The sequence below is a fragment of the Hypanus sabinus genome, chromosome 5, assembly GCF_030144855.1.
Source record: "Hypanus sabinus isolate sHypSab1 chromosome 5, sHypSab1.hap1, whole genome shotgun sequence".
Taxonomy (NCBI): Eukaryota; Metazoa; Chordata; class Chondrichthyes; order Myliobatiformes; family Dasyatidae; genus Hypanus; species Hypanus sabinus.
In genome coordinates, this window is record NC_082710.1 from 161,458,333 (window position 1) to 161,482,909 (window position 24,577).

Here is a 24,577-nt window from a genome sequence, read left to right on the forward strand (position 1 = left end):
GCCGCTCCCACCACTGCCGGTGACGTCACAGCTGGTCATTCTGGTTGGTGACATCATCGATGCAGCCGGTAGTGCCGACAACAGGCTGGACAGCACCTCCAGATTCCTGATGGAAACAGTTAAAACAGACAAGCTGCACAATGTCTTCAGCACCCCTTCAGAAGGATGGTGATGGGTCACTGACTGAGTTGTACTCGGCTACGTGGGACTGATGGGCCCGAACCTGCTGGGAGTGTACAATGCAACACTTCCAGCCGGCAGCATGTCAGACTCCATGAGGAAGGGCATCATTCCCCTCATACAAGCAAAAGGGGCAAAGGGATGACATCAGAAACTTCCTCAGGAGTTGGCAAAGATTCGGCATCACATCTAAAACTCTGACAATCCTCTATAGATGTGTGGTGGAGGGTGTATTGACTGATTGCGTCACAGTCTGGTATGGAAACACCAAAGGCTTTGAATGGAAAACCCTCCAAAAAGTATCGGACATGGTCCAGTCCATCGTCACTGATAAAGCCCTCCCAGCCATTGAGCATATTTACACTGAGTGCTGTACAGGAAAGCAGCATTCATCATCAGGGACTCCCACCACCCAGGTTGTGCCCTCTTCTCACTGCTGTCATCAGGAAAAATTACAGGAGCCTCAGGACTCCCACCACCAGGTTCAGGAACAGTTATTACCCCTCAACCATCATCAGGCTCTTGAACCAAAGAGGATGATGTCACCCACCTTCACTTGCCCCATCATGGTAATGTTCCCACAACCAATGGACTCGCTTTCATGTTCTTGATATTTATTGCTTATTTATTACTATTATTATTTTTGTAATTGCACAGTTTGTTGTCTTTTGCACATTGGATGGGGGTAGTCATTCTTTGATTCATTTGTGTTTCTTGTAGTTACTGTGAATGCCCACAAGAAAATAGTTCTTATTGTTGTATATGGTTCCATATGTGTACTTTGATAATAAATTTACATTGCATTTTGAACTTTGAATAATTGTTTGGAATGGACTGGCATGGTAAAAAATAAAAATTGAGGCTTGGGGACGACACTCCCTTTCAATATCTCGGAAGAACCTGTTCATAAAGTGTGCGGTTCTCTCAGGCTGCCGTACTTGGTGCAAGTGTTGCCCGTGCCCCGCTCCTCCAGCTTGAGAATCACCCCAGCTGTTTTCAGGTTCATCTGGGGGTCTGAGATGGGGTGGGTGAGGTGCAGATCACAATACACAAACCCCTGTACAACGGGAGCAAAAGTGTACCCAATGTGTCCCTCACCCTGATGACCAACTTCATGTGTGGCTGCATCAGACTGTGTGTGGAACCTAAATACGGGGGCACCAGGTACCACTTCGTGCTGAGGTTCTGCCTGTCCCCTGTGTTGCCAAGGTATTGAAACTGAGAGATGTTCCTGAAAAGGGGATGAATGAACCCCAGAGGAATCTGAAGGTGAGGCAATTCACCTTTCTGAGAGATGGAGAATAGATGGAGATGGAGAATTTGAAGCCAGTGAATTGCCAGTTTGGGAGCCAGTGTAGATCAGAAGCACTGGGGTCTGGCTTGTTTGGGTACAGTGTGAGAGTGTTGGATCAGTCAAAGTTGATGAGGGGTTTGAGGTGGGAGGCTGGACCAGAAAGAATTTTCACAGAGTGGCACAAGAGTGTCACAATGTCTATTCAAGTAGTATTTGCTGTAGTTTCACAAAGTTCTCTGTTTAAGTGTATCACAGCCACCACATTTTAAATGAGTACAAATATTTTTATTAACAGATAAAGTTAAAGAAGAGTTTGGTCTCCTTGGCTCAGCGGTTTTACTCGATCCTGAACTCAAAGTTGATCCCAGCAAGAGCGAAATAATTTGGACCTTCATCAGCAGGAGCATTTTGCATCATATCCCAGGTCACAGCTTAGTGGAACTGAGTGACGAGTTCAAGTTTCGTCTGCACTTTAATACTTCTAATGGTGCTCTGACTGTGAATGGAGCAGAACATGGTGACCAAGGAGATTACACCTTCATTGTGGATGGACAGGAGCTGAGAATAATACAACTGCGCCTCCTCGGTAGGTAGCTTCATGTTTCATAGAATGTAGAGCAGTACAACACAGTTCAGCCCATTTGGCCCACAATGTTATGCTGACCTTTACAGCTATTCTAAGATAAATCTAACCCGTCTCTCCCATGTAAACATCTATTTTTCTTTCATCCATGTGTTTATTCAGGATGTGATTGGATAACAAATTCACCATAGTTTTTGCGGTTGTATTTTCCAGTCGAGGCTAAGTTGGGCACCTCACCCGATAGAATAAACACTGAAGTGTCAGATATCGAATGCAGCCCTCATTCAACCCCCATCACTGTGATGTACCTGTCATCCCAGGGAGGAGCCCATTCGGGATTTGATCCAACATTCATTGCTGCCCTGGTGGGGTGAGAGAAGAACTGTTTGCCAAACCTGAGGCTTGGGTTTTCTGTTGGAGAGAACAGAAGGAAATGGTTGTGAAGTGAAAGTGTGGATGGATGGAAAAGGTGGAGAAATGGAAAAAGTAGCAAGAGAAGGGATGGGAGGGGAGGGAGGTACAAAATGCATTAGATTAGAGTGGGAAATGGGGAAAGGGGCCTGGCATGTTGATGGCAGAAACTTCAATAACAATGTTAATAATTATGAGAACTTAATTTATCAAGCAGTTTTCACACAGATGATGCAGTTCAAAGTGCTTTGCAATGGGATAAAAGTATAAACATGAAAAAGAAACATACAAATAAAAGACAAAATGATGTTTGTTAAAAGCAAGGTTAAATAAATAGATTTTAAGGTATTCTTTTAAAACAACTGAGTCTGAATCCCTTACAGTTTTAGGTATTGAATTCCACTGTTTAGGAGCATAGTTCAAGAATGCTGACCTGCCTATTTTCTTCTGAGGGAGAGTTTTTTACACATTTTAAGAGACTGATGGAAGAAAACCTGAGAGCCTGAGCAGGATTATGAAAGGAATGTGATTCTGTGACGTACTCTGGTCACAAACCATTAAGAGTTTTAAAAACAGGGCAGACAACATTAATATTAATTTTAAAAGACACAGAAAGCTCCTGGACCTGCCAAATTCCACCCCACCAAATTTTTATTGGCATGCTTATGTGGGATAAAGCCATTCTCTGCACTATGAAGTCAGCAGTATTGAAATAAACTTTTCCATTCTGTTTGATAATTCCAGGTACTGAGACAAGGACTAGAATTTTGTGAAACTGACCAGGGAGGAAGATGGAGAATATAAAAAGAATTAAGATTGATGTCTCTGTTTATGTTTTTGAAATCCATACAATGCTCACAATGATCACATTAATCTTGTTGTTTAAACCCTGCTTCTGACATAATCATTCGGTCCCTGGAGAAGGTGATCAATGAGAAATATTTTGAGCCCAGATGATAAAAAGGCAACAAACCTGAGAATGTTTTTTGAAATAACAAGAGCAGAATCTTATTGAAAAGACTGAGATGTCAGGGTATCGATGTTCCCTGTGCAGATGGGTCACTGGTCAGTCAAAATGCACTAATGGAGTGTGAGGGAGGGGGTAATTCCACAGCTTATGACATGTCTTTTCCACTGATGAGTTTGATGTGGGTTGTTCCAAGAATACTCATCACACTATCAGGGTGACCGAGGACACCCCGTTCGGAGAGAGGTTGTGGCGACTGGCCCCTGCAGAGGTGGAGGAGGTTTGGCAGCATTTTCTGTAAGTTGAAGGAAGCTGGGATCATCACCGAGTCCTAAAGCCCCTCTGTGTCCCCAGTAGTAGTGGCCTGAAAGGAGAATAGGAAAGTACGGATGTGTGTCGACTGTAGGACTCTGAACAGGCCCACCGTCCCTGACCAGTATACAGTCCTGAGGATCAAAGACATGCTGGCCTGTCCGAGTGGTGCAAAATGGTTCTGTGTCCTGGACTTGAGGAGTGGAGCCACATGAGTGAGGCCGACAAAGAGAAGATGGCATTTATATGTCCCTGGGATTCTTCCAGCTTGAAAGGATACCCCAGGGCATATCGGGAGCCCCTGCAACCTTCTAGTGGGTCATGGAGAAGACAGTGGGGGATATGATCTTGCTTCAGGTATTAGTGAATCTGGATGACCTCATAGTGTTTGGGTCCACCTTGGAAGAACATGAAGCAAGGCAACTGAAAGTACTGGGCTGTCTGGAAGCTGAAGGGTTAAAGGGTTTTCCCTGGACAAGTGTCAGTTCTGCAAGATGCCTGTTAGCTCTCTGTTGGGCACATAGTCTCATGGGATGAAACAGCTACAAATCCGGCGAAGACAGAGGCGGTGGCCTCCTGGCAAAAGCCCCCAGATGTGCAACTGTGAGTGCTCTGCGCTTATTCTTTGGGATCTGTGGTAACTACCGGAGGTTAATGAAGGGCTACATGGAAGTGAGTCACCCTTTGATTCAGCTTCTGTGTGGTTACCCTGCCTTGGAGAAGAAAGGGAGAGGGAAAAAAGGACAGGAGGGTGGAGAGTATCTTAGCCCTTTGGACTGAGGTGAGATGCAAAATGTGACATGTCCTGAAGGAGGTGCTGACCCAAGTGCATCTGCTGGCTTTTGCGGACCCCTGATTGCCATGCGTACTGCATACAGATGCCAGCTGAGAGGGCTTGAGGGGCATCCTGTATCAGGATCAGTGCACGGGGTTGAGACCTGTTCGGCCGAAGTCTGTCACCCTCCAAGAAAATCTATCCATCCATAAGTTGGAGTTTCTGGCGTTGAAATGGGCTGTGATGGATAAGCTGAGTGACTACCTCTATGGTGCCAAGTTTGAGGTGAGGACGGACAATAATTCCCCAACATGTATCCTGACCTCAGCGAAATTGGGTGCCACAGGCCATCAGTGGTTAACAGCGTTGTCCGCCTATGATTTCAACCTGAAATACCAGCTGGGAGGCAGGAACATTAATGCTGATGCTTCGTCCCGATGTCTACATGAAGGGCTGGACAGGGATGAAGAGTGGGACAGCCATGTGTAAGTTTGCCATCACCGTGAAGGCAGAGGGAAAGAAGGGGCAGGATCAAGTGGTGGATCAATTGGGAGCATCTGATGATGCCATTCCACAAGTGTACTGTAACCTGACTGCTCTAAAGACAAATCAGTTGCCGGAATTGAGTTCTGGGGAAGTGGCAGCTGCTCAGTGAGATGACCCGGGCTTCGGTACCATTTGGTCAGCGGTCGAAAAGGGAGACGTGGCTCAGACGGAGAAGATGAAACATGCCGTGGTGCCTCCATTACTGAGAGAATGGCCCAGGTTAGAGTTGTGGAACTAGATCCTATACTGGATCATGTCACCTCCAGACCGACCTCCGCGTTCCCAGCTGGTTCTGCTGAAGCAGTATCAGAGGATTGTGTTGAAGACACTTCATGATGATTCTGGATATTTTGGGGTTGAAAAGACCTATGGATTGCTCAGAGACTGGTATTACTGGCCCCTCATGAAGCTGGAGGTCAAAAAATACTGCAAGTCGTGCGTTTGATGCATACGGCAGAAGACACTGTGTACGCGAGCAGCTCACTTGTCCCACTTGCAGAGTGCAGGGCCTCTGGACCTGGTGTGTATGGATTTCCTGTCCATAGAACCCAATGCCAGCAACACGGTGAATGTTTTAGTCATCACGGATCACTACACCAGATATGCACAGGCTTTCCCTACCAAGGGCCAGAGGGTGTCCGCAGTGGCCAAAGGGTTATGGGAGAAAAATTTCATTTATTTTGCCCTCCCTAGGTGGATCCATAGTGATCAGGGACAAGATTTTGAGAGCAGGCTCATCCACGAGTTACTGGACATTCCTGGAGTCGAGAAGTCGAGGGCCACTCCCTATTATCCGCAGGGTGATCCTCAGCCCAGAGGTTTAATCAGACCTTGCTAGACATGCTCTCAGATCAGCAGGAAGAGCAGGTAGAGTCAACATATTGGACATCTGGTCCACAGTTACAACTATACCTGAAATGAAGTTACCAGGTACTCGCCATACTATCTGGTGTTTGCGTGTGCCCATTGACCTTTGTTTTGGGAGTGACAAGGACAACTTACCACCAAAGACTTATCTGAAATATGTGTCTGATATGAGAAAGGAGCTGTAAAGGGCTTAAGGGTTGTGGCTGCCAAGCAGAATCAAGGAAATAAGAAGAGTTATGGTCAAAAGGTGAGGTTCTCCCAACTCCTGCCGAGAAACCGAGTCCTCATAAGGAATTTGGGGCTACTTGGGAAGCATCAGTTGGCTGACCGCTGGGTGGCTACGCCCTATGTGGTGGAGAGTCAGATGTGAAACCAGAGGATGGGAATGGGGCTGTTAAAATTCTCCATCGGAATCCACTTCGGCCTTTGTGACAAGAGGTGCAGGTTGACCCGGAGCCCAACCTGGAGCCTGCACCTAGTAAGAGGACTCTGCAGTGATGCGGGGCGACTGCAGGACCAACAGCAGGCAAGGTTAGCCTGAACCCCACCACTGAGAAAGATATTGATACAGAGGATGAGGATCTGGAGATGTGGTATTTGCTAACTCCCCACTGATTGAGGAAGAGACACCCAACCCTTCTCCTGCTGAGTCAGGTGCAATCGGGGGAGGTATCTCTGGACAGCATGGGTTGCAGCAGGACCCTGCGAGGGATGAAGTGGGGGTTAGCCCAGGGACAGAGGGGTCTGAGTTGCAGGTGGGCATGAAGGATAGACCGGGGAGGCCTTGACAGGTAGACCAGAAGTATCCCCAGTAGTGCCAGAACATGAAAAGGTAGATGGGGTCTCACAGAGTCAGGAGACAACTGGATAGGTTGGCCTACATAGCACTGGGGGAACAGAGTGTGGCCCCTACCGGTTTGCGGAGCTATGTCACTGCCTTTTACACCTGGGTTGGACTTTGTGTTTTGCAGGAAGGATTGGTGAATAATCTCAACATCATGAGGACATGACTAAATTTGATGGGGAAGTGTAACACCCTGGGGAAGGTTTCACTGCTAATGCAATGGTTTCTCTGTAGCAGCAGTATTTGAGTTATGACTAGAGATAACGGGGGCTTTGGAATGTGCAGCATCCAATGAGGGGAGTGGTTTTTGTTTCTTGTGTGTCCGAGAGTGAGGGATTCGTGGGTTTTTGTTCAGCAGTAGTTGGAGAGAGAAGATGCCAGGACAGGAAAGTCGTAGACTGCAGGACGGACTGGACTTGGAATGGTCGGGAGTCGCCGACACTCGGGGGAAATCAATGGAGAATGAATGGATGGGGAAAACAGTGAGCTCCAACATGTGCATTGATTCATTAAAATGGGCCCTTTTTCTTTCTGTTTTCTTTACTAAACCTATAGTCAAATTGAGAATTATATAGCTCAATCGTTTAATTGCACATGTGTACTGTTCATTATTTTGTGGTACTGATTTGTAATGGGAACACGTCACGCAACATCCACACAAACAAGATTTCTCAGGTTTGGAGACTGCCAGAGACTGCCAGAGACTGTCTTCCTCTAGACCAGCACCACTGGCCAAACCTGAGAGTTACAGGGAGAATGGGCAAAGATGTGGCAGGTGGAATACAGTGTTGTGAAATGCATGATGATGATGCATTTTGGCAAAAGGAACAATAGTCTGGACTATTATCTAAATAGGGAAAAGGTTCAAACATTAGAGGTGCAGAGTCCTTCTGCAAGACTCCCAGAAGATTAATTTACAGGTTGAGTCGGGTAAAGAAGGCAAATGCATTGTTGGCATCTGTTTCAAGAGGAATAGAATATAAAAGCAAGGAGTTAATGCCGAGGCTTTATAAGACACAAGTCAGGTTGCATTTGGAGTATTGTCAACAGTTTTGGGCTCCATATCTCAGAAAGGATGTGTTGTCCTTGGACAGAGTCCAAAGGAGGTTTACAAGGATGATTCTGAGAATGAAGGGGTTTACATATGAGAGTGTTTGGCAACTTTGGTCCTGTGCTCACTGGAATTTAGAAGAGTGTGGTGGGGAATCTCATTGAAATCTATTGAATGTTAAAAGGATTAGATAGGGTGGATGTAGAGAGGATGTTTCCTCTGGTGGGGGTATCCAGAACTAGAGGTCAAAACCTCAAAATTGAGGGGTGATCCTTTAGAACAGAGGTAAGGAGGAACTTTTTTTTTAGCCAGAGAATATTAAGACTGTGGAATGCCCTACCACAGACCGCAGTGAAGGCCAAGTCCATGGGTATATTTAAGGCGGAAGGTGATCGGTTCCTGATTGGTCAGAGTATCAAAGGATAGGGCGAGCCGGCAGGCTTATGGGGTTGAGTGGGATCTGGGATCAGCCAGATCTGGGATGGCAGAGCAGAGTGGATGGGCTGAATGGGTTAATTCTGCTCCTATGTCTTATGGATACGGTCTGGGGCACTCTAGTGAAGAATGCTTTGCGCTGCGGTCTGCAGTGGGCTAGTGGTCCAACACTGATCGGAATTCAACTGCAGACGACTGGACTCCTGGTCTGATGTTCAATATTGAGTGTGTTGTCTGCTTGTTTTTATCTGTTTGCACAATCTGTTCTTTTTCGCACGTTGGATGCTTGATGTTTTCTTGAACAGGCTCCATAGTGTTTCTTTGTTGTGTGATGGCCTGCAGAATGATGAATCTCAGAGTTGTACTTTGTATACACACATTGATCGTAAAGGTACTTTGAGTCTTTGAATCTTTGAACTTGGTGGTGTGGGTCCTGAGGCTCCTGTACCACCTTCCTGATGGCAACAGTGAGAAGAAATGGTGGGGACCTTGATAATGGACGCTACTTTCCTTCAATAGCACACATTGTAGATTTGCTCAGTAATCGGGAGAGCTTCACTCATGTTGGACTGGGTCATTTACATTGCTTTTTGTAGGATTTTCCACACAAGGGCATTGGTGTTTCCATTTGCTCTTGGCCAGTCAGTCAATATGCTCGCCAACACACATCTCTAGAAGTTTGTCAAAGTTTCAGATAACATGCTGAGTCTTCGCAAGCTTCTAAGAAATTAGAGGCACTGTTATGCTTTCTTTGTCTTTTACCCTGTCTTTAAATTCCCTTGTCACCCACGGAGGCCTCATCTCCTTTTAAGTGTACTTCTTCATCTACGGGATATACCTATCAGACATCTCCCGAATCGTGCCCAGAAGCTCTAGCATTTGCTGTTCTGTTGCTGTCCCAGATAGTGTCCTCTTCCAACCAACTTTGGCCTGTTTTTCTCTCAGGCCTCTGTAATTCCCTTTATTCCACTGCAATTGTGATACATTTTCGCCCTCTCAAACTGCAGGGTGAATTCTGTCATAGTATGATCACTGCCTCCCAAGAGTTCCTTTAACTTAAGCTCTCTAATCACATTTTCTTCATACACAACACCCATTCTAGAATTACCTTTCCCCTAGTGGGATCAGCCATAAGTTGTTCTAAAAAGATATATCATATGCATTCTACAGATTCCCTCTCTTGGGATCCAGCACAAACCCGATTTTCCTACTCTGCCTGCGTATTGCAATCCCCCATGACTATTGTAACATTGCCCTTATTACAGGATTTTTCTGTTTTCCCCTTGAAATTTAAATACTACATCTTGTCTATTGTTTGCAGTCCTGTATGTAACTTCAATCTGGGTCTTTTTACCCTTGTAGTCTTTTCACTCTACCCACAAGGATTCTACCTCTTTAAATCCTATGTCACCTTTTTCTGATGATTTGATTTCATTTTTTTATCAACTGAGCCACCCCTCTGCCTACCTGCCTGTCCCTTCGATGCAAGGGCTATCCTTGGAGGTTAAGCTCACAGCTATGATCTTCTTTCAGCCACCTCTCAGTGATGACCACAAACTTGTATCTGCCAGTCTCTAACTGCGTGACAGGATCATCTGCCTTATTCTGTATATTGTGTGTATTCAAATATATCATCAGCAGTCCTGTAATTCATCACTCTTTTTGATTTTCTCCCCCATGGTACACTTCACCTCATCCCACTGACTGGAATTTTGCCTGTCTTTCCTGCAGCTTGAGCAAACCTGACCACAGGGATATTGGTCCCCCTTGGTTTCAGGTGCAAACTGATATTTTTCTACAGGTCATACCTTCCCCAGAAGAGGTCCCAATGATCCAGAAATCTGAAACACTGACCACTGCACCACTTCCTGAGCCACTCATTCATCTGTACCATCATCCTATTCCTGTGTCTGACTGGCACGTCCATGAACTTGCAAATGAACATCCAAAGCAGAGATGAAACAGTTTTGAGTTTTTGCTTCCACAGCTCTGAAGAAGATGGTTTGGAATCTTTGAATATTTCTCAGTCAGAGATAGACCTGGATAAGCAACAAGGTGAAAGGTTAACGTGGGAGATGGGAATATCTTCCATCAGGTTAGCTGTGATCTTGTGCAATCGCAGAGCAGGGTTGAGGGGTGAAATGGCTTTTATTTCCATTGTTGTGTATGTATCTGCTGTGTAGAACCGACTGTGCTTTCGTTCCTTTGTACATATCTGGTGCAATGTCACATGGTAAGATTATGTTCTACATCAGGATAGGAATATCACGGTTTCATATTCTCTCCTTTAGATGAACTGTCAGAAGGGTCCATATTTACCAACATCGAATTACTGGGTTCCACGATCGAGCTCACCTGTGAAGTCTTTGGAGATTCGAATGTGTATCAGTGGCAGAAGAATGGAGGGGAAATCTCCCAGCATCAGCAACTAACAGATGAAAACAGAACACTTGTTATCCCAAGCGCTTCATTTGAAGACTGTGGAGTGTACACCTGCATCACAACCAATCCTGTCAGCTCCATCCAGGCAAACTACACCTTAATGTTGCGAGGTGAGCTTCATTTATGAATGACATTTTGCAGTTAGCATTTAGCCCATATTGGTGGGCTATTGAATGCAGCCGATGGAAATGAGTGCTGCAGCAGAGAGAGGAAAAAGCTGAATTAATTGGGTTCACAGACTCCCAGAATAGTTATTGTAGAGATGGAAGTCATTCAGCTTTTATAAATGGATTGGTTCTCTCAGAGAGCAATTATTGAGTCTTACTGTTCTGTTCAATTCGCACAGCTCTATCAATTTTCTCTTTCTGATAATTATTCAGCCCATGTAAGAAGTTACTGTTGAATATCCCTTCACAATTCCTGATAATGAATTCTAGGTCCTATCCAACTGCTGTGTATAAAAAAAGTCCCCAAGGTATTTTTTGTTCATCTCCCACTCTCGACTAGTTTTAGAAAGTTTCACAATGATTTTCTTCCTCGTTATATTTCTATCCATGAAGGCAAAGATCCTAACTTTGTTACTTCCTTAACCTTTTCTACAAATCTTTTGTTGGTGTAACCCTTTTGGAATTGATTCCTTGAGTTTGTATGCTCTTCTCGTTCTTCCGACTCTTGGGATGGATCAATCGGCAGATAATGCACTTCACCGATCAATTAGAACAAACTGCCCACATGCGCATTTGTGTAGCAGCCCCTAACATCAGGTGGAAAGTAGCACCAGAGTGTGTGGTGACTCTTGCAGGCTGCCCTGCCCTCAGCACATCCTCAGGTTGTCTTGGTTGTTAACGCAAACAATACATTTCATTGTATGTTGTGATGTACATCTGATAAATAAATGAATCTGAATAATCCATTCTTGACGGGTATAATGATGCATTGTGATTAATGATTCTCAGAGTAGAGTCAGTTGGTGTCAGCCTGGGTCACAGATTGGTGAGATTAGACGGGGGTTGGAACATTCCCTTCTCGGCAGGAAATTATAGAACATTATGCATCATTCATTATCTGCTGCCCGTTAGATGTTTAATGATTTGAATTTAATTTCAGGATTTTCCCTCAAGGACGTTGCAATGCTTGCTGCATTGACTGCAGGACAGGTGATTTCTGTACCAGCTCTTCATTCAGCCATGTTACCGGACCAGTGGAGGTGGAAAACCCTCGGAGGTATCTGTCATTGGTTAATTTGCTCTTGCATGAACCTTCCAGTAAACATGAATGAACTTTAACATAAACAAAGGAAAATGTGGATAATCAATTCACCATCAACAACTCCCCTCCCCCCACTTCCCCTCTGTCCCTGTGACCTGTGGGGTGAAATTGCCTATTCTTCCCAGTTTTGAGATGCTTTGCAGTGAAACAGTCCTGGAGTCACCTCTGACCAAACTGCAGAAGATATTTGGGAGAAGTGGCCATGAGAGGAGCTGTCTTCATTCACTCGTGTTTGCTGCATTGTGTTGTCTCATCTCACTGTGTCACCAAGTCTGTTTAGAGGTGGGACTGAGGGATCATCCTGATGGTGGCTGTGCCTTTGGAAACAGGGGCCTCATTCACACAGAGGGCAGAGTTGTGAAGGGAGTTCTACTCCCCATCTAGTGTCAGGGGGTTGAGCAGTTGTCTCTCAGACCTGCTGGTGAGCGTACAGTACATGTGGATCTTTCTTTCAGACTTGGTGGCAATTTCTCTTGGGTGTTTGCAAAAGTTTATTTGAAAGAACCTCTCTTTCCAATGCAGTTTTCCACATGGGACACCTCTGTCTCCCAGAACCAAAGAAGATGCAACACCTGCTTTATTACCTCTTCCCTTTCCCCATTCCTGGCAACACATCCCTCCAGGGAAAGCAGTGAGTGACTTGTACTTCCAATTCTGTGTCCTCACAGCAGTTTCCTGCACATTGGAGAAACCATTACAGGTTGAATGGCTGTGTTGCAGAACACCAAGGATAGCAGTGAGCTTCAAGTTGCCTATCACTTAAGTTTTTCTCTCTGATTTCCCCATAATTAGAAGATAGAACACACAAATCTACCGTACATAACAGGCCCTTCGGCCCACAATGTGGTGCCAACCATGTAACTTCCCCTAGAAACTGCCTAGAATTTCCCTAGTGCATAACCCTCTATTTTTCAAGCTCCGTGTGTCACCACAGTTCAGATATGGCCCAAGTGCAGAGTGAGAGACTCCGAAAAAATCAATAGTTCACAGAATTTAATACGAACAGTGTTAAAGGGAAAATAAAGCAATAAACGCTGGACCAAAGCAGGGCCATTAACTAAAACTCTCAAAGAAAAATGAAGCATACACTGTGGCTGAAAAGACCATATAAACATTAAGTGAATACCATTAGTCTTCAGAATCATTGAGTTGGAAGTCCAATATCTCAGGGAAGGCTGAATGCAAAACAGCAGCAAAGCGTTGTTATGCTCTGTCCAAGTCTCGACAGGCACTACAACAACAAGAATGGAGTTAAATACTAACATAATTAAATAATAATTATGTGACACATGCAAATTGACAAGCACAATTGTCGAATTCGTAGTTGTGACAGGGCCTCCCTCTCTAGGCGCAGCCCCTGAGGTGCCACAGACCTGTCTCTGCTGGAAGTCCCGGATCAGTGACTTGTCCAATATGTCCTTCACTGGGATCCAAGTCTGTTCTTCTGGGCTGTACCCTTCCCAGTCCACAAGGTACTGGACCTTACCACATACCCGGCGAGATTCCAGGAGACGCTGCACATTATAGATAAAGGAACCATCTACCAGGCAGGGAGGAGGGGGAAGTGGGGTGACTGGGGCCAGGGGAGAGGTAGTAACTGGCTTGAGCTGGGGAACATGCAATACCAGATGGATCTTCAGTGATGCTGACAGATGCAATATATAGGGCACCATTTTGACGGCCTTTTCCACTACAAATGGTCCCACATATTGCGGTGCCAATTTCCAGTTCTCAACTTTCAGGGGAAGATCCCTTGATGCCAACCAGACCGCCTCTCCTGGCTTGATTGGCCTTACCTGTCGACTGAGTCGATCAGCCTGCTGGGAAGTCACAGAGAAGCCCTGGCTCGTCTCCAGGTGCGCTTGTAGCCTGGATCAACTGTTCAGCAGCAGGAACTCCTTCGTCAATCTCCTGATCAGGGAAGAGTGGGGTCTGGAATACCTTCTGACATTCAAAGGGAGGATGACTGGAGGTTATTGTCAGCAATCTTTGCCCAAACCAATTGGGAGCTCCAGGACGTGGGGTTGGAAGAGGCGAGAGAGCGCAGGGTTGTCTCCAACTCCTGGTTCACTCTCTAAGTCTGGCCATTAGATTGGGGGCGGAAGCCAGACAAGAGGCTGGTGATGGCTCCTACTAGAGAGCAGAAAGCCTTCCAAAAGTGAGAAGTGAACTGTGGTCCATGATCAGACACGAGGTCTTGAGGAAAGCCATGGAGCCTGAACACATGTTGCACCATGAGTGTGGCAGTCTCATGAGCTGGTAGGAGCTTGGGGAGGGCAATGAAGTGGGCAGCCTTGGAAAATCGATCCACAACAACCAAAATGGTGCTGTTCCCATTAGACGGGCAGATCAGTGATGAAATCTACTGAGAGGTGGGACCAGGGGTGGTGGGGCACAGACAGTGGACATAACAGACCCGGAGGATGCTGGCATGATGTCTTGTTCTGATTGCTGGTGGGACAGGCATATACAAAGTCATCGACATCCTGGGACATAGATGGCCACCAAAATTGTCCCTTTATAAACTCCTGAGTCCGTTGTATTCCCGGATGTCCAGCCAGATCCCATTCCAACACTTTGGAATACCGCACAGCAGGGACAAACAGCTGGCTGGGAGGTCCCCCATCCAGGCTTGGATCTGATTGTTGGTTGGCCCTCACCCCTGCCTCCATTCACCAGTTCACCAGAGAAGCGATACACGAGCGAGGAAGAATGAGCTCTGAATCAGCGTTTTCCTCAGACTCTTCGAACTGCTGGAAGACAGCGTCGGCCTTTGTATTCTTGCAGCCGGGATGATAAGTGAGGACAAAATTGAAATGTGTGAAGAAGAGCCCAACAGGCTTGGCGAGAATTGAGTCTCTTATCATCCTGAATATAGGAAAGGTTCTTGTGATCTCTCCAGATCAAGTATGGATGCTCTGCCCCCTCCATCCAGCATCACCATCCCTCCAGGGCCTCCTTGACAGCCAGAAGCTTCCGGTTCCCAATGGCGTAATTGCTTTTGGACGGAGTCAAGTGACAGGAAGGAAAAGCACAAGGATGCAGCAGGCTATCCGCAGACGAGTGCTGACAGAGGACAGCTCCAGTGCCTACTCTGGATGCATCTACCTTGACAATGACTGGCTGTTGCAGCAGCGGGCAGTGGTGAAACATCGCGTTAGCTCAGAAAATGCTTGGTTAGCATCATCCATCCAATAGAATCCTGCCAAGGTCTTCTTGGTGAGTGCATTCATTGGAGCCACAATAGAGCCGAAATTCCAGATGAAGCGGCAATAAAAGTTTGCATGAAGCGCTGTACCTGTTTGACTGTAGACGGTTTGGGCCACCCTGCAACTGCCTGAACTTTACTAGGGTCCATTTGAACCTGGATGGGGCAAGTATATGGCCCAAGAAATGATAACTGGTTTTATAGAAATCACATTTTTCAGGCTTGGCATACAGGTTATTTTCAAGAAGGTGTCTGAGTGCTCTCTGGACATGCTGGATGTGCTCCTGATGAGAGCAGGAATAGACAAGGATGTCCTCTAAATACCCAAACATAAACTAGTCCAACATGTCCCTGAGCACATCGTTAACCAAGGCTTGGAATACAGTAGGAATGTTAGCAAGACCAAAAGGCATCACCGGGTATTCATAGTAGCTATTGGAAAGCCGCCTTCCACTCATCCCCTTCTCTTATATAAGTCAGATTGTAAGCATTGCGCAGATCAATTTTGGAAAAGATTGTTGCTCCCTGGAGATGTTCAAAAGCAGACACCAGCCAGGGAAGAGGTTTCACAGAGTTGTTGTACAGGGGCCAATAATCGATGCAGGGATGGAGCTTGCCATCTCTCTTGCTCATAAAAAAGAAGAGAGGGAAAAGAGTCAGTCTGGGGAGAACAAGTGCCAAGTAGGAGGTCCATGACACAGTCATATGCCCGGTGTGGGGGCAGGGTGGTGGCCTTTTTCTTTCATCAAGGAGACCTGCATATGTAGCCAGAATCCCAGACAGGTCCACAGCCTTAGCTGACACAGGAGGGGATTCATGGTGTAGTGTTCTTGTGCAGGTGTAGAAACTCTGAACTAAACACCAAATTAAACCGTAGTCAATGAAGCAGGATCGCAGAAACATTAACCGTTTACTGTTCACTCTTCCACATTAACATACGATGAAAACTTGATAAAACAATACAAAATATATACAGTATTTGTTTTCTTCTTGGCATCACATTTACATCATAAATATTTGTAAAAGTAAAACTACAACAAACTATATTACATTAAAGTACAACATACAGTCAGAATCTACCTATGCCATCAACTTTAAATACATTTCAACACAAACTATCCAGCTATGCTTTCAATAGCACAAGAAAATAAACTTTATCAACCGTCGTTCCTTTTAACAGAATCAGCATTAACATTTTTACTCCAACATATCGATTATCTTATGAACTTACGGCGTTGCTTCTATGACGTTTCTTAGTGCGTAGAATGTAACTTTTCTCGCGCTGATCCTGCACTCACAAGTCCCCCGCCTTCCCATCTCTCCAAACTGGTATTTACCCACAAGATGCAGCAAAACTGGGTGTGACATCATTGCATGCCGCGATACAATACAGATAATGAATTTACTTTCAACAATCTTAACTTTAACTAGAAAATAATTACAAACAAATTACTAAAGTGATAATGTTATAAAGCTGAACAAATGCCTTAAGGGCAACACACATGGGATGGAGCTTGAGCTGGACTCAGACAGGTAGAAAGGTATGCCGGTCCCCACTCTTACAGTGCCTTCAGAGATCAATCAATCCATGGGTTATGTCGGGATTACCAAGGAAGAGCAGTACCAGTGACAGTTCAGGTTAATTAACCAGATAGAAAGATATTTCATCATGATGGTTGCCTTCAAGCACCAGTTGGAGAGGTTGGATGGAAAGGTGGATCTGGCCGAGCCCCAAAGGTCAGCCATCCAGCACCTTGACGTTGATCTTTTCTCTTAATTCCTGAGTTGGAACTCCCCATCTTTGAGCAAGAGAGATGTCCATAAGATTCCCAGCTGCACTGGAGTCAGTAAGCGCTTTAAGTTCATGGGTCTGAGACCTCCATGACAAGGAAGCTGAGAGCATTACAGAATCAGGGGAAGCTGACTGAAGAGAGAACCGACTCGTCAGGATTACCCTCCCTGCTGACAGGTATTCTTTTTCACTGGATGCTTGGAACAAGCGGCCCGGAAGTGTTTCAGATCACCACAGTAAAGGCAGGAACCTGTCATCCAGCACTGCTCTCGTTCCTCCTGAGACAGGTGTATGCACCCCACTTGTATAGGCTCCTCTGTGGGCTGGGTGTTGAGGGAGGGGGACAGAGTGAGGAAAGATGGTGATCAGGTGAGGGACGGGGAGGGGGCAAGGAAAGACAGTAATCTGGCGGGGCGTAGGAAGTTTGAAACATTCTTTCCCTGCACAACTCAATTATCTGGTCGTCAACTCGAATAGCCAGATTAATGTGGTCATCCAGACTATCCTGCTCATCCTGGAGAGCGATCTCATGCCGGACCCCTGCATTCAGCCCACCTTGGAAGGCAGTGACGAGGGATCTTTTATTCCATCCCATCTCTAATGCAAGGGTACAGAATTTGACTACATAGACTCTCACAGTTCCTCTGCCTTGGTGCAGGTCCAAGAGTCAGTGAGCAGTCTCCTGACCCCGTACTGGAAGATCAAAAACCCTCCTTAACTCCGCCACGAAATGTCAGAATGACCGGGCCATGGAGTAGCTTTGCTCCCGTAAAGCATTGAATAGGCTGAGTGGAGGACCACCAGGAAGATTGACCATGTATGCCAATTTTCGTGCATCATCACCAAAACATCCAAGCTGAGCTTGGAATGCCAGCTCGCATTGAGAAATTAAATTCCTGCAACCATCGGAATCACCAGAATATCTGCCTGGTGGTAGAATACTCGGTTCTTGAATGATCATGTGAGTCGGCTCTGGTCTGGGCACAGGAGCGGGAGCATTAGTAGTAGAGATTGTTGGGGCAGCGGAAAAGGAGGACATGTGAGATTCTGGGAGCGGGACTGAAGTGGCCTGAAGCTGCTGAATTGAGCTGGCGAGAACGTTAGTGGCTGTCAGCTGACGCTGGCTGTTCACAGTAAGTTCGTGGATAATGTCTGTGAGTGCGGACCTGACTCCAATTGTCAGTGGTGAGCTGTTGTACAGCTGCAGCTAGGGACAACACCTGTTCCTCCAAGTGAGACTGGCTTGTTGGCATGAGGTTATCTGCCTCATTGTCTCCATAACTTCACTGAGAACAGATTCCATTGCCTGTAGCTGATCTCCTACCTGACCAGTGATTCTCACAGCCAAGTTCAACTGCTCTGTCTCTGCTGGGCCCATCTTTCTGGTCAAGACTTGCTGTCACCATGGTTCAGATATGGCCCAATTGCAGAGTGAGAGACACTGAAGCAAGTTGGTAGTCCACAGAATTTAATACAAACAATTTTAAAGGGAAAAGAAAACAATAAACGCTAAGCCAAAACAAGGCTGACAGCTAAAACTCTCAAAGGAAAAGTCCCTGCCTAATAGCTTCATATTTCCCCCTATTAAATGTTTTCCCAAATTGTCTGCTCCTATCCCTCTCCAGCACTATGATGAAAGAGATAGAATTGTGGTCACTACCTCCAAGATGCTCATCCCATCGAGAGATCTGACACCTGACCAGGTTTATTTTCCAAAACCAGATCAAGCACAGTCCCTCCTCGAGTTGGCATATCTATGTATTGTGTCAGGAAATGTTCCTGAACCCACCTAACAAACTCCACCCCATCTAAACCCTTGCACTAAGGAGATGCCAATCAATATTAGGAAAGTTAAAATCTCCCATCACAACAACCATATTATTATTTCACTGTTCCAGAATCCGCCTCCGTATCTGCTCCTTGATATCCCTGTTACTATTGGGGATCTATAAAAAAACACCCAGTAGAATTATTGCCCCTTTTCTCTTTCTGACTTCCACCCACACTGGCTCAGTAGACCATCCCTCCATGACTTCCTCCATTTCTGTAGTCGTGATACTATCTCTGATTAGCAATGACACACCCTCACTTTTTTTTTTGTCTCCTTCCCTGTTCTTTTTAAAACATCCAAAGCCTGGCACACTCAGAAGCCATTCCTGGTCCTGAGACATTCAAGTCTCTGTAAAGGCCACAACATCATAGTTCCACTTAATGATCCATGCTGTAGGTTCATCTGCCTTATTTATAAAACTCCTTGCAAAAAAAAGAGACGCATCTCAAACCACCAGGCTGAGTGCATCTTCGTTCTAACATCTGCCTGTGCTTCCTCACAACTTCCCTACAAGCTGTTTCTCCTTGTATTTCAACATCCCCATCCTCCTACGCCCCTGCAAATCTGGTTTAAACCCTCCCCAATGGCTTTAGCAAACATCGCTAACAGAATATTGGTCCCCCTTTGACTCAAGTGCAACACGTCCTTTTTGTCACACCTGCCCCAGGATAGGTGCCAATGATCGAAAAATCTGAATCCCTGCCCCCTGTTCTGATCTTTCAGCCATACATCTATCCTTCACCTCATTTTATTCCTATACTCAGTGTCGAGTAGCACAAGCAGCAATCCTGAGGTTACAGCATTTGAGGTCCTGCTTCTCAACTTCTTTTCTAACTCTCTGTATTCTGCTTTCAAGACCTCCACCCTTTTTCTACCCGATGTTGTTGGTACCAATATGTATCACGACATCTGGCTGCTCACCCTCCCTTAAGGATATTGTGGATGCATTCAGAAACGTTGTGAACCCTGGCACCTGTGAGGCAATCTACCATCCTTGTTTGTGCGCACAGAATCACCTTTCTGTCCCTTTAACTATGGAGTCCCCTATTACTGCTGTCATCCTCTTCCATTCCTACCCTTCTGAATCACAGAGCCAAACTCAGTGCCAGAGGCATGGCCACTATTGCTTACCACAAGTAGGTTGCCCCCCCCCCAACAGCACACAAAATGGAGTACTTATTGTTAAAGGGGACAGCCACAGGTGTGCTCTCCACTATCTGATACCCTCCCTTCCCTCTCCTGACGGTCACCCACTTATCTGTGTCCTGTGGCCCTGGGGTAAATACCTGCCTATAGCTCCTGTTTATTAACTCCTCACTCTCCTTAACAAACTGAAAGTCATCGAGCTCCAGCTCCAGTTCACATAACTTGGTCTTTAAGGAGCAGCAGCTCAATGTACCTCGCACAGATGTGGCCATCAGGGAGTCTGGAAGTCTCCCGGATAACCCACATTTGGTACCCAGAACAGAAAACTGGCCCCACAGTCATACCAACCATTCTTGTTAGAGGGAAAATAAAGAAACCTAACTCATCCAGGCCCATCCTCCCAGCAGCTCCAATGAGCCAAAGCCCTTCTACTCTGACTTGTACTACTCTGATGACCACACTTTCCATGACTGCTCCGCTAGACAGTGTCTCTCTTTCATTTCGGGGCTTTCTCAGCATCCTTGCGCATTGGTGAGCTACTGTGTCTGTGCACTTCTCCCCCGACCTGGGCAAAGCTCTCTCTCTCTTTGAATTGATTGGTCCACTACTAATACTTTCTGCAGTTCCACCAAAACCTATTGAGGAGCAGCATTTCTTATTCCGCATTGAGTCCCAAGAGCTGCAATAATGAATTCATCGATGTCAGATAACCAGCCATTGCAGTTTATGTTAGAACTGACCACTTCTGATACAAGATCAGAGTGTGTGACCAAAACTCTGTTTTACACTCTCCACAGATGCAGAAATGGAAATCTAGTATTCTTTTTTATACCAAATTTCCAGCAACTGCAGTGTATCGTACACCGTTGTTTTTTCTTTCTCTCTTGTATTTCTCAGGATTTCTCTCACTCTTCTCTGTGACTAGAAACATCAAATCTCTGCACAAATGCTGCTTCTGCTGCTGAGAACCTCCAGCATATTCTCTGATACACTCAGTGACCAGTTTATCAGCTCCCTCCTGTACCTAATAAAGTGGTCACTGAGTGTGTGTCCATTGTCCATCCACTTCAAGGTTCGATACGTTGTCTGTCAAAGGTGTTTTTCTGCACACCGCTGTTGTAACACGTGGTTATTTGAGTTATTCTCAGCTTCCTGTCAGCTTGATACAGTCTGGCCATCCACCTCCAACCTCTCTCATTAACAGAATGTTTTTGCCCACAGAACTGTCACTCTTTTTTATTTGGATTTTGTACCATCCTCTGTAAACTCTACAGACTGTTATGCATGAAAATCTCAGTAGATCAGCAGTTTCTGCAGGTTCAAACCACCACATCTGTCACCAACAATCATTCCACTGTCAAAGTCACTCACATCACATTTCTTCCCTACTCTAGTGTTTGGTCTGAACTACAATTGAACCCCATGACAATATTTGAATGCTATTCTGCATTGAGATGCTGCCACATGATTGGCTGATTAGATATTCACATTAACGAGCAGGTATACAGGTGGACCTTATAAAGTGGCCACTGAGTGTATTCCAGATTCTCAACACGTGGGGTTTTCCAGTCAGTATATTGTTTTGGACACATTGTGTTCAGCTCCAGTCACCAGGCAACTGGATGGATTTGAATGACAAGACAGTGATGTTGCCATGGCTGAGGGGCAGGATTTTGCTTTTATTTAAATGCAGAGAGGTGACGATGGGAGATTTCAAAGTAGGAGGATCAATATCTGAGGAGAAGGAACCATTAACAATGTCAGTTAACATTTGCCCTGGAAGAGGAGTTGGCAGTGAAGAGGATCAATTGAACAAGAAGGGTCAGGATTAGAACGGGGATGGTACATCAAAGTTCAAAGTACATTTATTATCAAAGTATGTGTACGATACACAACACTTAGCTCCATCTCCTTACAGGCAGCCACAAAACAAGGACACACAATAGAACCCATTAAAAAGAAGACTGTCAAACACCCGATGTGTAGAAAAAAATGCAAACAATAAAATTAAACAGATAACATTCAGAACTGAAGTTGATGAAAATGAGTCGACAGACATGAAGCCTGACACAGACACACGGTGGCTTTGTAGATAAACTGAAATTAGAACTGAGATGGGATAGAATCCAGTGAGAGAGAAATGCAATTTCAACACCAGGGCAACAGGAACATTTGGGAACATTGATCCAGGGGGTAAAGGGATGGGAGGAAACCACAGAGACAGGTGGACAGTATCAGTCACATCCATCGATGGGCATCAAACATGTTGGTGGAGCAAAATTGCAGAGACAAGAGCAAATCAGGGATTATTCTTGCACTTCAGGTTAATCTTTCAACAAATAATTTAGTGATGGGGAGGAAGACCGATGAAGCTGAATCAGGCGCAGCTGGATCTGATGGTTTAGAACAGTTCTCACCAAGGACATTTACTGTTATGTCTTTTACATTTGGGGAGATGAGATGGAGGGTTTGCCATTGGTAACAACTGGGGTGAGAGAGTAACCGTTAAAGTGGGGTCAACGGTGGGATTGTGATTGCTCCGGGGGAGATAGCATTGATTGATGTCCATAATGGCCTCCGACATCATAGTCAGTCTGCATTTATTGTTAACGGCTTTCATATGCTTTTTTAATTTCTCCACAGGACGTCTGGGAGACACAGTTTATTTTCTAATCCTGTGGATCTGTAATACTTTGTCACTTACCACCCTATATATTGCATTAATTTATTGGATTGTGGTTGAAGGTGCGTGACCAATACTCTTATCATTCACAATTGTTTAATGTAGTTTGCTTAAACACAAATGTTAAAGAGAACAAAATAAGTCTAGAATGATGCAGTTAAATAATACAATTTAAATAATAATAATATTCACATCAGAACCCATGGTATTGAGGTAGAAATAGGTCAACCCTAATCCTAAGGGGCTGCTGATGTGCCGGATTTGATTGAGGTTTAATTGTGTTCATACAATGATATCACAGTGTCAGCACACAGAGGCCAGTAGTTTATTGTCTCTGGGTTAGTTTCCTGGAGTCTCTACCCAGTTCCCATCATGAGAGATTCCAGTGGGATGCTCAATATCAGCCTCTCAGGACAAGCTGAGGGGAGTAACTACAGGACCCACATCCCCCAAACCAGTGCGAGGGAAGTGTTGCATTTTCAGAAGTCTGGTCTTGGCCATTTAAACACGTGATGGGGACTTCAGACGGTGTTACTGAGGCTACATTTACTCACTGAGAGGAGACCATGGCAGGTAGTCAGGAGCATCTCCAAGTTCCAGTCTAATGACACTGCAGTTTCCCGACAGGAGGATGTTGCACAGGAAATGACATCACCAGTGTTCCGGATGTGGAAAGCCCATTAGGGTGTGAGGATGACCACTATACACAACACACTATTGAATTTCTGTGGAGGGCACTTCCACTCTGGAAAAGTAAATCCCAACTGTAAAACACTGAATCAAAATGGTGCTTTGGAAGGGAATTTCTGTGGTAATGTTTCTCAGTCCCAACATGTGGAAATAGTTTCCATCTATCATTAATATCTTGAAAACTCCAATTACACCTGAGTAAACTGCAGGGAATACAGTCCTGGTCTGTGTAATCTCTGATAATTTAACACTCCAGTACACCTCTGCCTTTGGATGAGACATGAAACCAAGGAACCATTTATGTTCCCTGGGAGAATGTAACAGATCACCTGGTGCTATTTCCTAAAGAGAAACAAAGTTCTCACCAGTATCCAAGAAAATAATTCTCCCAACCAGCATCACTAAAGCAGATTTAGCTTGGCTGTCAGAGACAGAGGTGGCAATGAATGATAAATAGTGTACTGCAGTGATTGGTGCTCGGTCCCCTGTTGTTTGTCATTGACGTTAACGATTTGGACAAAAATGTAGGTAATATGATTAGTAAATCCATGGACAACAGCAAAATTGGTGTGATAGTGGACAGTGAAGAAAGTTGTCTAAGTATAGAACAAGACCAAGATCATCTGTGTAATTGGGCATAGGAATGGCAGATGGTCACTAACTTAGGACAAGTACATAGTTCCCTGGAAGTGGTGACACAGACAGACAGGATTGTAAAGAAGGTGCGTGGTGTGCTTGCCTTCATCGGTAGGGCATGCAGTACAAGGTTGGGATGTCACGTTACAACTGTACAATCTTTAGTCAGGCCACACCTAGAGTAGTCTGTTCTGATCTTGTTGAAGGGTGTGATTAGATTAGAAGAAGTGCAGAAAAGATTCACCAAGATGGTGGGCAGAGTTAAAGTACATTTTCACTGTGGCTCCCATTCACAGAATTTGTCTGAATTTTTCAATCTATGTACATCAGTCAATAGATATTTAGAGTCAAAGCAGCTGTCAGAAACACTCCTGTTTCCTTCCTCTCTTCGCAATCTGACATTCCAACCACAAACATCTGGAGTGATGGAGTTGGTGACAGTGACTGATATGTCTGAGGGTTTGTTGAGTGCCATGTTTAACTTTTTCTTCACTTATGGACAGTTGACCACATCATGAAATAAGGGTAATTAGGTTGCAATCATGTAGAATGCCACTGCTGAGGAATTTCCACCAGTGAAGAATTGGCATCGAGCTCCAGTTATGAGCAGTGGAT

General features: G+C 45.2%; 1 protein-coding gene across 1 annotated transcript in view; it reads left to right on the plus strand.

The window, feature by feature from the left end:
- LOC132394803 (contactin-6-like) overlaps nucleotides 1-17,577 on the plus strand; it is a 72,609-nt gene extending 55,032 nt beyond the window's left edge. Inside the window, exons 3-6 of the mRNA XM_059971210.1 lie at nucleotides 1,770-2,060; nucleotides 10,557-10,817; nucleotides 14,912-15,152; nucleotides 17,454-17,577. Coding sequence (XP_059827193.1) covers nucleotides 1,770-2,060; nucleotides 10,557-10,817; nucleotides 14,912-15,152; nucleotides 17,454-17,577 — 917 coding nt within the window. The remainder of the gene's footprint in view (nucleotides 1-1,769; nucleotides 2,061-10,556; nucleotides 10,818-14,911; nucleotides 15,153-17,453) is intronic.
- The last annotated feature ends 7,000 nt before the right edge of the window (nucleotides 17,578-24,577 follow it).